Raw genomic sequence first — 14,119 nt, forward strand, 5'->3', positions numbered from 1 at the left:
AGGGGAAAAACCTTCCAACGACTGTGAACGCAGTGCATGCACACCTACTTGGAATCAACATGAGCAAGCACTTGAAGAACAGTGAAGACAGGGTGACAACAGGGGAGTACAGGGCAGAACAGAACAGAAAAAACCTCCCCCACTGTCAAACCCCTCCAACCTCTCACGTCAGTACTCCCTAACTCACCCTTAAAAACTCCAGCTAGCTCTCAGGAGTTTTTTACCTGGAAACTAGCCAGTTAAAGGGGTGTGGACAAATCTGGTACTCACCGCTACGTGGACGGTTCTTCCTCAGTCGATAACAGTCCAGACAGACTCCAAAACCACATTTGCGACAAACCCAATGAATATTGAAGAGGGTTGTCTCACATACATCGCACATCTCCCTCACACCACGGACAGCTCGCTTCCAGGCTACTTTCTCTACAAAGAAAAGGAGGAACATTTCAGGAATGAACGCTTGGATAACGGATTGTACAGCCCAGTGCGTAACCCCACTTGCTATCTTCAAGCACAGGACAGTCTTCACCGGAGTATGTCTATACGCAAAAGCTATTTGGGAGTACTGAAAGAGACCTGCGGGCAGGAAAAGCTTCAAATACAGTGCTTTAATTCCATTTCTCCCAAGTGAATTTGGAAATATCTTAGAAGCACCGCAGATAGAACCATTCATTGAGACGAGACTTCCTGAGGGGAGTTTGGGACAGAACAGTTTGACATCTGCAGTACTGATCTTGTGACACTTATTTCTACCATTGGAAAAGGGGAAAAAAACAAGCCTCCAAGAGTTGTAAGAAGCACAGGGGTATTTTGTGTGATCCACACAGAGTTTCAGCAAAAGGTATAAGAGAACTTACAGAAACTTCTGTGAAACTAGAAAACCTTATATTAATTACTATCTGTAAATAAAGTTTTAAAGACCTCTATAGATGACAAGCATATGATTTTAGTAATTTATCATAGACCTACCAGCTTCCTGGGTTTTCAGACTGACAGATCTGTAGGGAATATTCCCTCCAATTGGCTACTTTTCCCCTTTCCGCTATGGCCATCCTCTGCATATACGCATGTAATGGGTTAAACACCTATATCACCAAGGAACGGATCTTCTCCTTGCACTGGCAGAGCTGGATCTAGCATAGCTCAGTCTGTCAGCCAAGCCAGGCCCTGTTGGGTGTGGGAAGAGGCATGTCCCTTCCCCTGAAGATCCTGGAGTTCTTCTTGGATGGGGGCTGCACAACGGGGCACCCCCTAAAGATAGCAGGATGGGAGGATACAGGCCTTCACACTAGAGCAGAGAAATGTGAGGGGACTGGGCAGCATATCAAAGGCAATGCATGAGGGCAGAGACTTGGGGGGTGGAGGAGAGGAGGGGAGCCACCAGACAGCAACACATTTGTTTCAGGCTTGGATTGTTGTTGTTGGATTTTCAAGGGGGGGGGGGGTAGAGGAGCACTCCAGGAACCTTACCCACTGACTGGGACCTCACTGGTTAGGCAACAATTTCTCTAATGAGACAAGAGGCAGCAGTATTTTCACTCTCTTCATTGTTGCTAGTGAAAGCAGAGGCAGGAAGATCCAGAGAAAGGTGGGGAGTTGATCTGAGAGTCTATTAGGTATTAACAGAATGAGTACTTCACCAGGAGGGGCGACAGGTTTGTAGAAATTCTGGTGGTGCCCAGAACCCGCCCCAACTCTGCCCCCCACCTGCCCAAGGCTCTGGGAGGGAGTTTGGGGATGGGAGGGGGTGCAGGGGTGAGGGCTGTGGGGTGAGGCTGCAGATGAGGGGTTTGGGGTATGGAAGGGGCTCAGGGCAAGAGTAGGGGTGTAGGGGGTGAGGGCTTTGTCTGGGGCTGGGAATGAGGGGTTTGGGGTGTCGGAGGGGCTCAGGGTGAGAGGAGGAGTGTGGGGGGTGAGGGCACTGTGGTGGGGCTGAGGGGTTAGAGACACTCAGGGCTGGGGCAGAGGGTTGCGGTGCAAGGGGATGAGGGCCCTGGCTGGGACTGGAGATGAGGGGTTTGTGGTGTTGGAGGGGGCTCGGGCAGAGGATTGAGGGTGTGGTGGGGTGGTGAAAGATCTGGCTGGGAGTGTGGGCTCTGGGGTGAGGCAGGGCTGGGGATGAGTTTGGGGTACAGGCAGACTGCTCCGGGACAGGGGCCGGAGAGGACTCCCCCCAGCCCTTTCCCTGCCAGCAGCAGTGAGCTCTGAGGGAGGAGCCCCCCTTTCCTGCTCCCCCAGCAGCACACTCACCCCCACCACTATCACTGAATGTACTCCTAGGAACCCTCTCAGGTCCAGGAATCTCCCTCGCCTCCCCCGTTGTGGGTGCTGCGTGCACCTCCTCCCCTGCTGTTACCCCTGACTGTAGCCTCACTGGGGGTGAGGGATGGGGCTGCCTCCTTGCCCAGCATGGGGCAGAAGTGGTGACTGAGGGCAGGGGGCCCCCTGTGCTGGTGGAGGGTCCTGCCGGAAAAGGGAAGGGTCTGAGGGGGAAGGGCAGGCTCAGTCAGTCTGCCCTGGCAGTGGAGCTGGGGGGCACTAGGACCCTGTGGTAGGGGAAAGGCAGCCAATTGGCAGAGATTTCCCCACAAACTAGAGGTGTGTGTGGAAAAGCCATAAAATTAGCAGGTCTGGGGGTGTGCGTGCACACGGAACCAGTGGATGGGTGACTAAAGAATTAACAGTATCTGGGGAGCACATACAATAGGCATATAAGGCGGGCATGGGTGTGAAACTGCTAATATGTATCAAAATTCATGAGTATTTATCTGAATTCATGTAAATATCAACTAAAATCTGTAGGATTACAGTTTGTAAATGTTGGTAGGTTTGTCAAAGAATTTAGTTTGCCTTTTTCAAAATTGGAACAATTTAAATCTAGATAACATTCACAACATCCATGCTGAAAAATTATGTAAAAGAGTTGCAAAGTCAGAGAAAACCCACTGGTTCTTACTAACTCTTAAACAGAAAATATATTTAATTACAAAAATATTGTTTCCCGTTTTTCACATATGCAATTTCTTAAAGAAATTTTTTTCAACAGGAAGGCTTTCTGTTCATGGTTTCTGCCAAAATGTAAAGTTGATTTTGTAAGTGTGAAGAAAATTTTGAACCATCTGAGTTAAGGAAAGTTACACTTTCTTTCTTAATGCAGAGGAAAAAGTGTTTAAGTACATTCTGGCAGGGTTGAATCAAAGCATCTTAACATTTGGATGCTGAACCCCTGAACAGAGCTTATTAGGAACTTTGCGATTTTGCTATGCTTGAAATTAATTGGTTTTGATGAAGGTTTGACAAATGTATTCTGAGCACATGCAGTTGAAAGTTTACAACTAGAGATGTGCAATTTGGCAAACAAACACACAGACATCCCAGGGGTTTTTTTTGTTTGGTTGGTTTTTTTACATAACTGCACTCAAAAACGAAACAATGTAAAACTTCAGAGCCTAAAAGACCACTCAGTCCTACTTCGTTTTCAGCCAATCGCTAAGACAAACAAGTTTGTTTACATTTCCAGGAGATAATGCTGCCTTTTTCTTATTTACAGTGTCACCAGAAAGTGAGAACAGGCATTTGCATGCAGTTTTGTAGCCGGCATTACAAAGTATTTATGTGCCAGATATGCTAAACATTCTTACGGTCCTTCATGCTTTGGTCACCATTCCAGAGGACAAGCTTCCATGCTGATGATGCTTGTTAAAAAAATAATGCATTAATTAAATTTGTGACTGAACTCCTTGGGGGGGAAATTGTATGCCTCCTGCTGCTTTACCTGAAGTCTGCCATATATTTCATGTTACAGCAGTCTTGGATGATGACCCAGCACATTTGTTTTAAGAACACTTTCACAGCAGATTTCACAAAATGTAAAGAAGATACCAATGTGAGATTTCTAAAGATAGCTCAGCACTCGACCCAAGGTTTAAGAATCTGAAGTGCCTTCCAAAATCTGGGAAGGACAAGGTGTGGCGCATACTTTCAGAAGTCTTGAAAGAGCAACACTCCAATGCAGAAGTTACAGAACCCGAACCACCAAAAAAGAAAATGAACTTTCTGCTGGTGGCATCTGACTCAGATAATGAAAATGAACATGCGTCAGTCTGCACTGCTTTGGACTGTTATCGAGCAGAACCCGTCACAGCAGAACACGTCCCCTGGAATGGTGGTTGACACATGAAGGGACACAGGAATCTTTAGCACTTCTGGCACATAAATATTTTGCAACGCCGGTTACAACAGTGCCATGAGAATGCCTGTTCTCACTTTCAGGTGACAATGTAAACAAGAAGCATGCAGCATTATCTCCTTCAAATGTAAACAAACCTGTTTGTCTGAGCAATTGGCCAAACAAGAAGTAGGTCTGAGGGGACTTACAGGCTCTAAAGTTTTGCATTATTTTATTTTTGAATGCAGCTTTTTGTACATAATTCTACATTTGTAAGTTCAACTTTCATGATAAAGAGATTGCCCTACAGGACTTATATTAGATTAATTGAAAAATACTATTTTTTTGTTTTTTTACAGTCCAAATACATATCAAAAATAAATATGAAGTGAGCTCTGTACACTTTGTATTGTGTGTTGTAATTGAAATCAATAGATTTGAAAATGTAGAAAACATCCCAAAATATTTAAATAAATGGTATTCTATTATGTTTAATCGCTTGACAGCCCTGCTTCAGTCCCATTCCACTGTACTGTACAGACATTACTAAAAGGAGTAAAACCAACAACAGCTTACGGTGTGGCTCCACCATCATCATTGCCTCCTTCTCAGACATAACAAGTTGGCAGAACTGGTCCCCAACATTGGCCAGGATATATTTAGAGGTCTCCAGGTCAATACCCTCTGCAGGGGAAGATGACGGAATCCACAGGCTCATGGCATCAGGGTCACTCTGCTGGGGATTTAAGAATCCCTCCACTCGTAGGATACCTTTCCGAGTAAATATCAGTCTGAAACAAAACAGTATAAGCTAGTCAACAAGAAGCACAATGGTTGCTATCTACCTTCTGCAGCCATCCAAGTCACAACATGCACCCAGAAAGGAGAAGAAAGGTTTCTTCTACACCTATACTCTTCAACCAGTGCAATTCATATCTATACCCAGAAAGGCACAGCAGGTTATGTGAAGGCAATGGCAGTAGACAGCTATTAGGAAATGGATCCATCCCTTACAAGCAAGTGGTGATGGGGAGCTCTACGTAAGGAAAATGATTCAGGTTTGGGAAATAACAGTACTGAAAAGTGTCAAGGGATCACAGTGATAAAAGTCATCTGGATTTATCTGGTCTGGTAGGTGACAGTATCTAAAGTCCTGTGCACTGTTCTCCATTGTGACTCTTAACACAAGTTATTTCCTAGATTCTGAAAAAATACTGTAGGGGAACAGGGGGAAAAAAAAAAAATCAGGAATTGGGAATAGGATACAGAGCCTTTCCCTACTAACTCAAAGTTAGCCTACACTGTTAGGCCCAGATTTTTAAAGGTATTTAGGTGTTGCTGCACTCAGCGTTACAATGCCTAACTGACTTAGAAGCCTAAGTCTCATTTTCTAACGGGAATTAGGCATTATCAATAGGATTTCAGCTCCTAAATGCCTAAATCCCTTTTTAGAAAAACGAGACTTCAGCATTGCAAAGCTGAGTGCAGCTATACCAAATACCTTTAAAAATGTGGTCCCCAGGGACAAAGTTGATGTAACTTGACAACTGTTTCAATGGCTGACATGTTAGAACTGATCTCAGTCTGGCTTATACTGGACATGCAAAATATCCACCATACATGCCACCAGTCTCAGCAAAAACCAGTGCCAGTTGTCAGAGGAAGAACTACTCTTCAGTCACAGAGGAAGCCCCCCAGATCAAAGTTGACGTACATCTGGCAGGGGGACCATGTTATATCAAGGAAGCTTGAACTTCTGCTGAACTCTCTAAGAGGAGAGCTTATTTCTCCAGAGTGTCAATCTAACTTCTCACCCTTGTACCAATTTAGTTTTAAAACCAATGAAGGGAGAGACATAAAGCACCACCTCTCCCCCAACCATCCCCCCAACAAAACCAAACCAAACCAAACTGGTTACTAACTAAAGAGAACTGGATAAATTCATGGAGGTTAAGTCCATTAATGGCTATTAGCCAGAGTGGGTAAGGAATGGTGTCCCTAGCCTCTGTTCGTCAGAGGGTGGAAACGAATGGCAGGAGAGAGATCACTCGATCACCACCTGTTAAGTTCACTCCCTCTGGGGCACCTGGAATTGGCCCCTGGTCGGTAGACAGGATACTGGGCTGAATGGACCTTTGGTCTGACCCAGTATGGCCATTCTTATGTTCTAACCTTCCTTAACTGTTGTTCAAGATAGAATCATAGGACTGGAAGGAACCTTGAGAGGTATAGTCCAGTCCCCTGCACTCATGGCAGGAATAAGTATTATCTAGACCATCCCTGACAGATGTTTGTCTAACCTGCTCTTAAAAATCTCCAATGATGGAGATTCCACAACCTCTCTGGACACTTTTATTCCAGAGCTTAACCACCCTGATAGGAAGTTTTTCCTAATGTCCAACCTAAACCACCCTTACTGCAATATAAGCCCATTGCTTCTTGTCCTATCCTCAGACGTTAAAGAGAAGAATTTTTCCTCTCTCCTCCTTGTAACAACCTTTTATGTACTTGAAAACTATTATGTCCCCCTCTCAGTCTTCTCTTCTTCAGACTAAACAAACCCATTTTTTTCAATCTTCCTTCATAGGTCATGTTTTCTCAACCTTTAATCATTTTTGTTGCTCTTCTCTGGACTCTCTCTAATTTGTCCACATCTTTCCTGAAATGTTGCACCCAGAACTGGACACAATACTCCTGTTGAGGCCTTATCAGTATGGAGTGTGCTTGATTGGTGGTTTGAAAAGTGTGAATTGGGAGTGCTTTGTTCCAGGTGAGCCTTGAGTGGGCCTGACTGTATAAAAGCCAGTCAGCTGCGAGCCAGCTGAGCAGCTAACAGAAGAGCGGCTAACAGAGGGAGTTTGCCTGGGAGTTCGCCTGGGGAGAGCCTGCCGAGGCTTACATCTTGCCGGCTTCTCTGAGTAGTTACTACAACTCCTGAGTGAGCTTGTAGAAGGAAGGTAATATGGATGGGGGGTGTTCAGCTGTTGTGACCTGCACTGGATGTGCCATGCTTGTCTTTCTTCCAGAGGACAGAAGCGACTTTGTCTGTACAAAGCGCAAGCTGGTCTCCATATTGGAAGAGAAGGTTCAAGGTCTGGAGCAACAGGTATCGACCCTGCATTGCATAAGAGAAACTGAAGATTTCCTGGACAGACGTCAGGATATGCTTCTATGGGCATAATGTCCTGAAGATTCAGAGCAGGCTGCGCAGCGGGGACAGGAGGACGGTGAAGAAATTTGGCAGCATGTGACCCCCAGAAGAAGAAAGGGGAGTGTCCATGTACCAGCAACGCAGATAGAGGTAAGTAACCGTTTCATGTTCTCTCCACAGGTACTAATGCAGAGAGTGGACTAGATGATACGTCTGAGGGAAGGGAACAGAAGGAGACTCCGCCGATTGGAAGGCATGAGATGCACTGTCCTGGGGTTGGGGGTTCCACGATCACCGCTCCCAAGAGAAGGAGGTGGGTGGTGGTGGTGGTCAGGGACTCTCTCCTCAGGGGGACTGAGTCATCTATCTGCCGCCCCAACTGGGAAAACCAAGAAGTCTGCTGCTTGACAGGAGCTAGGATTCACGATGTGATGGAGAGACTGCAGAGACTCATCAAGCCATCGGATCACTACCCCTTCCTGCTTCTCCACGTGGGCACCAATGATACTGCCAGGAATGACCTTGAGCGGATCACTGTGGACTACATGGCTCTGGGAAGAAGGATAAAGGAGTCTGAGGTGCAAGTGGTCTTCTCGTCCATCCTCCCCATGGAAGGAAAAGGACTGGGTAGAGACCGTCAAATCGTGGAAGTCAACGAATGGCTACGCAGATGGTGTCGGAGAGACGGCTTTGGATTCTTTGACCATGGAATGGTGTTCCAAGAAGGAGGAGTGCTAGCCAGAGACAGGCTCCACCTAACGAAGAGAGGGAAGAGCATCTTTGCAAGCAGGCTGGCTAACCTAGTGAGGAGGGCTTTAAACTAGGTTCACCAGGGGAAGGAGACCAAAGCCCTGAGGTACGTGGGCAAGCAGGATACCGGGAGGAAGCACAGGCAGGAACGTCTGTGAGGAGAGGGCTCCTACCTCATACTGAGAATGAGGGACGATCAGTGAGTTCTCTCAAGTGCCTATACACAAAGGAAAGAAGCCTGGGAAACAAGCAGGGAGAACTGGAGGTCCTGGCACAGTCAAGGAATTATGATGTGATTGGAATAACAGAGACTTGGTGGGATAACTCACATGACTGGAGTACTGTCATGGATGGATATAAACTGTTCAGGAAGGACAGGCAGGGCAGAAAAGGTGGGGGGAGTTGCCCTGTATGTAAGGGAGCAGTATGACTGCTCAGAGCTCAAGTATGAAACTGCAGAAAAACCTAAGTGTCTCTGGATTAAGTTTAGAAATGTGAGCAACAAGGGTGATGTCGTGGTGGGAGTCTGCTATAGACCACCGGACCAGGGGGATGAGGTGAACGAGGCTTTTTTCCAGCAACTCACAGAAGTGACTAGATCGCATGCCCTGGTTCTCATAGGAGATGTCAATAACCCGGATATCTGCTGGGAGAGCAATATAGCGGTGCACAGACAATCCAAGAAGTTTTTGGAAAGGATAGGGGACAATTTCCTGGTGCAAGTGCTGGAGGAACAAACTAGGGGCAGAGCTCTTCTTGACCTGCTGCTCACAAACTGGGAAGAATTAGTAGGGGAAACTAAAGTGGATGAGAACCTGGGAGGCAGTGACCATGAGATGGTAGAGTTCAGGATCCTCACACAGGGAAGAAAGGAGAGCAGCAGAATACGGACCCTGGACTTTGACTCCCTCAGGGAACTGATGGGCAGGATCCCCTGGGAGAATAACATGAGGGGGGAAAAATAAAAGGAGTACTTGTGGCACCTTAGAGACTAACTAATTTATTTGTGCATAAGCTTTCATAAGCTACAGCTCACTTCATCGGATGCATAAAGGAAAGGAGTCCAGGACAGCTGGCTATATTTTAAAGAATCCTTATTGAGGTTACAGTGACAAACCATCCCAATGTGTAGAAAGAATAGTAAATATGGCAGGCGACCAGCTTGGCTTAACAGTGAAATCCTTGCTGATCTTGAACACAAAAAAGAAGCTTACAAGAAGTGGCAGATTGGACAAATGACCAGGGAAGAGTATAAAAATATTGCTCGGGGATGCAGGAGTGAAATCAGGAAGGCCAGATCACACCTGGAGTTGCAGCTAGCAAGAGATGTTAAGAGTAACAAGAAGGGTTTCTTCAGGTATGTTGGCAACAAGAAGAAAGTCAAGGAAAGCGTGGGCCCCTTACTGAATGAGGGAGGCAACCTAGTGACAGAGGATGTGGAAAAAGCTAATGTACTCAATACTTTTTTTGCCTCTGTCTTCATGAACAAGGTCAGCTCCCAGACTACTGCACTGGGCAGCACAGCATGGGGAGGAGGTGACCAGCCCTCTGTGGAGTAAGAAGTGGCTAGGGACTATTTAGAAAAGCTGGACGAGCACAACTCCATGGGGCCGGATGCGCTGCATCAGAGAGTGCAAAAGGAGTTGGCGGATGTGATTGCAGAGCCATTGGCCATTATTTTTGAAAACTCATGGCGATCAGGGGAAGTCCCAGAAGACTGGAAAAAGGCTAATGTAGTGCCCATCTTTAAAAAGGGGAAGAAGGAGGATCCTGAGAATTACAGGCCAGTCAGCCTCACCTCAGTCCCTGGAAAAATCATGGAGCAGGTCCTCAAGGAATCAATTCTGAAGCCCTTAGAGGAGAGGAAAGTGATCAGGAACAGTCACCATGTTTTCACCAACGGGTAGTGATCAATGGCTCCATGTCTAGTTGACAGCCGGTATCAAGTGGAGTGCCCCAAGGGTCGGTCCTGGGGCCGGTTTTGTTCAATATCTGCATAAGTGATCTGGAGGATGATGTGGATTGCACCCTCAGCAAGTTTGCAGATGACACTAAACTGGGAGGAGAGGTAGATACGCTGGAGGGCAGGGATAGGATACAGAGGGCCATAGACAAATTGGAGGATTGGGCCAAAAGAAATCTGATGAGGTTCAACAAGGACAAGGGCAGAGTCCTGCACTTAGTACGGAAGAATCCAATGCACTGCTACAGACTAGGGACCGAATGGCTCGGCAGCAGTTCTGCAGAAAGGGACCTAGGGGTTACAGTGGACGAGAAGCAGGATATGAGTCACCAGTGTGTCCTTGTTGCCAAGAAGGCCAATGGCATTTTGGGATGTATATATAGGGGCATTGCCAGCAGATCGAGGGACCCCTCTACTCGACACTGGTGAGGCTTCATCTGGAGTAGTGTGTCCAGTTTTGGGCCCCACACTACAAGAAGGATGTGGAAAAATTGGAAAGAGTCCAGCGGAGGGCAGCAAAAATGATTAGGGGACTGGAACACATGACTTATGAGGAGAGGCTGAGGGAACTGGGATTGTTTAGCCTGCAGAAGAGAAGAATGAGGGGGGATTTGATAGCTGCTTTCAACTATCTGAAAGGGGATTCCAAAGAGGATGGCTCTAGACTGTTCCCAGTAGTAGCTGATGACAGAACAAGAAGTAATGGTCTCAAGTTGCAGTGGGGGAGGTTTAGGTTGGATATTAGGAAAAACTTTTTCACTAGGAGGGTGGTGAAACACTGGAATGCGTTACCTAGGGAGGTGGTGGAATCTCCTTCCTTAGGAATTTTTAAGGTCAGGCTTGACAAAGCCCTGGCTAGGATGATTTAGTTGGGGATTGGTCCTGCTTTGAGCAGGGGGGTTGGACTAGATGATCTCCTGAGGTCCCTTCCAACCCTGATATTCTATGATTCGAGAAGAAGAATTACTTCTCATGTCTTGCTTACAAAACTCCTGCTAATACATCCCAGAATTATGTTTACCTTTTTTTTGCAACAGTGTTACACTGTTGACTCATATTTAGCTTGTGATCCAGGATGACTAAAACATAGCCTTAGTCAGGGGTATTTTTAGAAAAGTCATGGACAGGTCAGGGGCAGTAAAAAATTCACGGCCTGTAACCTGTCCATGACTTGTATTACATACCTCTGACTAATTCTGGGGATGGGGGTGGCCCAGGAGGGCTTGGGTGGGTAGGGGGGTGTTAGCCCGGGTGTGCCACGGGTGCCAGCAGCTCTGGACCTTCGTTGGTGCTGGGGGTATGGAGTGAGTTGTTGGGGCGGTAGGGCTGGCAGGCTCCCTACCTGGCTCCGTACCTCCCTGGAAGCGGCAACATCCCCCTCCCTCAGCTCCTAGGAAGAGGTGTGGCCAAGCAGATCTGCATGCTGCCTCTGCCCCAAACACCGGTTCCGCAGCTCCCATCGGCTGGGAACCAGAGCTGCCTAGCCACGCCTCTGCTTAGGAGGTGAGGGATGTCGCCACCGAGACAATGACTTTGGATATAAGATCCGACAGTCTGGAATTGGGTCTGCAGAAGGAAGGCTCTGGCTTAGGTTGAGTCGAGCACTGCCCCAGTAAACTCTCTTCTCTGAACTGGAACAAAAAAAGAGTTGACTTTTGCTCATTTATCAAAAGGCCCAGTGCTAAGAAGATGAACGAATGGGAGAGCAGTGAATTGGTAGTGGCATTGGTTTACAATAAACCTGAGAAATCTTCTGTGGCCACAGAAGATACAAATGTGAAAGTAGGCATCCTTTATATCAAGAGACGCATACCAGTACCCTGGATCCAGGGAAAGAATGATGGAGGCCCGGGAGACCATGCGGAACCTCAGTTTCTTGAGATACCTATTGAGGTGACAGGTCCAAAATGGGCCAAAGCTCCCCTTGACCTTTGCGATCAGGAAATATCAGGAGTAAAACCCCTTCCTCGTGAGTCTTGAGGAACCTTCTCCATGGCCCCCATCTACAGGAGGGGCTGTACCTCCTGGGCAAAGAGTTGCTTGTGAGAAGGGTCCCTGAAGAGGGACAGGAATGGAGGGTAGGAGGGAGGGGTGGATGTAAACTGAAAGGTATAGCTGATGGTCACTGTACTTAGCACCCAGCAGTCCGATGTTATGCAAGACCACGCTAGGCTGAAGTTGGATAGACAGTCCGAAAACAAAGGGCAGACAGGATCTGAAACAGGAACTGGTATAGCACCCTCAGGCACACCTTCAAAAGGCCTGCTTGGGCCCACTGGGAAGTACTTATGTGACCCCTTCGGGGAGGTTGAGGGAAGCTGTTGATGCTGCTTCTAACCTCTCCCGTTCCTTTTATAGGATTCCTGTCTCGGAGATAGAGCCAAGAAACGTGGTGGCTGTTGGGGCCTGAAGTGCTTCCTGGAAGCCGATGGAGTGTAGAGGCCCAGGGACCTGAGAGTGGCCCCTGAGTCCTTCACGCCATGAAGTCTTGTGTCTGTCTGCTCTGAGAATAAAGAGGAATCTTCAAAGGGGAGATCCTGGGTGGACTGTTGGACCTCATGAGGAAGTTTGAGGACTGGAGCCAAGAGCATTGCCTCATGGTGACAGCAGAGGTCACTGTCCATTGCTGAGTCAGCTGCATCCAGAGCTGCCTGGAGAGATGTCCCAGCCACATTCTTACCTTCCTCCAAGAGGACAGAGAATTTCTGCCTTGAGTCCTGCAGCAGAGTGTCTTTAAACTTGGCTAAGGAATCCCACAGATTATAGTCATATCTCCAGATACGCAGCTGTAGGCTACACATTGAATACATTTTTCTCCCGACCAGCTCTAGTTTTATTGCATCCTTTTGTTTGGGGGTAGCACTGGCCCTGATGCCCCTGTCATTGGCTGCTGACACAACCAGGGACCCTGGTGGGGGGTGGGAGTATAGGTACTTGTACCCACTTGCTGGCACATAATATTTATTTTCTGCCCTCTTTGAGGTGGGGAACAGAGAAGGAGTTTGCCACAGGGCCTCGACCGAACCCATTACAATCTCATTAATGAGCAAGGCCATTTTGGAGGGAGCAGCTGCAGCCAGAACATCAATAAGGCCGTGTCTACACTACCCGCCAGATTGGTGGGTAGTGATCTATCAGGGATCGATTTGTTGTATCTAGCATAGACGCAATAAATCGATCACCGATCGCTCTGCCATCGACTCTGGAACTCCACCAGGGCGAGAGGCGGAAGCTGAGTTGACGGGGGAGCGGTGGCTGTCGATCCCGCGCCGCGAGGACGCGAAGTAAGTGATTCTAAGTCGATCTAAGATACGTTGACTTCAGCTACGCTATTCTAGTAGCTAAAGTTGCGTATCTTAGATCGATCCCTCCCCCACCCCAACCCTCCGCAGTGTAGACCTGGCCTAAGGCTGTGGGATGATTCCTTAAACTCCTCAAGCTCCAGCCCCAGGTTAGCTGCTTTCCACTTCAGAAGGTCCCGATGGGCCCTGAGGTTGTCCTGAGGAGTGAGCTACTCGGCCCCAAGTCAGCCTCATCTGGGGAGGAAATGGCAGCCACTTGCACCGGAGAAGGGACTTCTTCCTCAGCCGCAATGACATCCATGGGAACTATATCCTGAACATCGATACCAGGGTCGGCATCAGGTGCCGAGTGGAAAGGAGCGGTAGCCTCTCTCGGAATCATCAAGTATGATCAATGGTAGGGAGGACCCAGTACCGGGGGAAAACACCCAAGGGTTACCATATGGCCACTGCATAGGCCGCTGACCTGTTGGCCAGGTGCTGGCAATGGGACTCGCGCCAAGGTCAGGTGGCACATAGGCTGAACGTAGGGCTCCCCTTCGGACTCAGAAGTCCTCCCTCGTGACCACAGTGGAGTAGCACCCCTCTCTGCCTCCATTCAATCCCGGGGGTCCGAGGACTGGAGATGGTCGTGATGACAGTATCAGGGTCAGCTTGCCCCTAGAAGGTCCCAGGGCACTCAGTCCCAGGAAGGAGCTCTAAGATCCATGCTCCTTCCTGCTCACGGACATTGGGACCGGCAGCTGTCCCATCAGAGTTGGGGGAATCAGGAGCAAAAGTAAGTC

General features: G+C 47.9%; 1 protein-coding gene across 3 annotated transcripts in view; it reads right to left on the bottom strand.

The window, feature by feature from the left end:
- KDM3B (lysine demethylase 3B) overlaps positions 1-14,119 on the bottom strand; it is a 135,948-nt gene that overhangs the window by 43,612 nt on the left and 78,217 nt on the right. For all 3 annotated transcript variants that reach the window (XM_084636645.1, XM_084636644.1, XM_084636643.1), the window contains exons 10-11: positions 4,745-4,959; positions 271-423 (exon numbers count right to left, since the gene is read on the bottom strand). In XM_084636645.1, the coding sequence (XP_084492771.1) occupies positions 271-423; positions 4,745-4,959 (368 nt within the window). The remainder of the gene's footprint in view (positions 1-270; positions 424-4,744; positions 4,960-14,119) is intronic.

The sequence above is a fragment of the Lepidochelys olivacea genome (genome assembly GCF_965140295.1).
Source record: "Lepidochelys olivacea isolate rLepOli2 genome assembly, chromosome: 8".
Lineage (NCBI taxonomy): Eukaryota > Metazoa > Chordata > Testudines > Cheloniidae > Lepidochelys > Lepidochelys olivacea.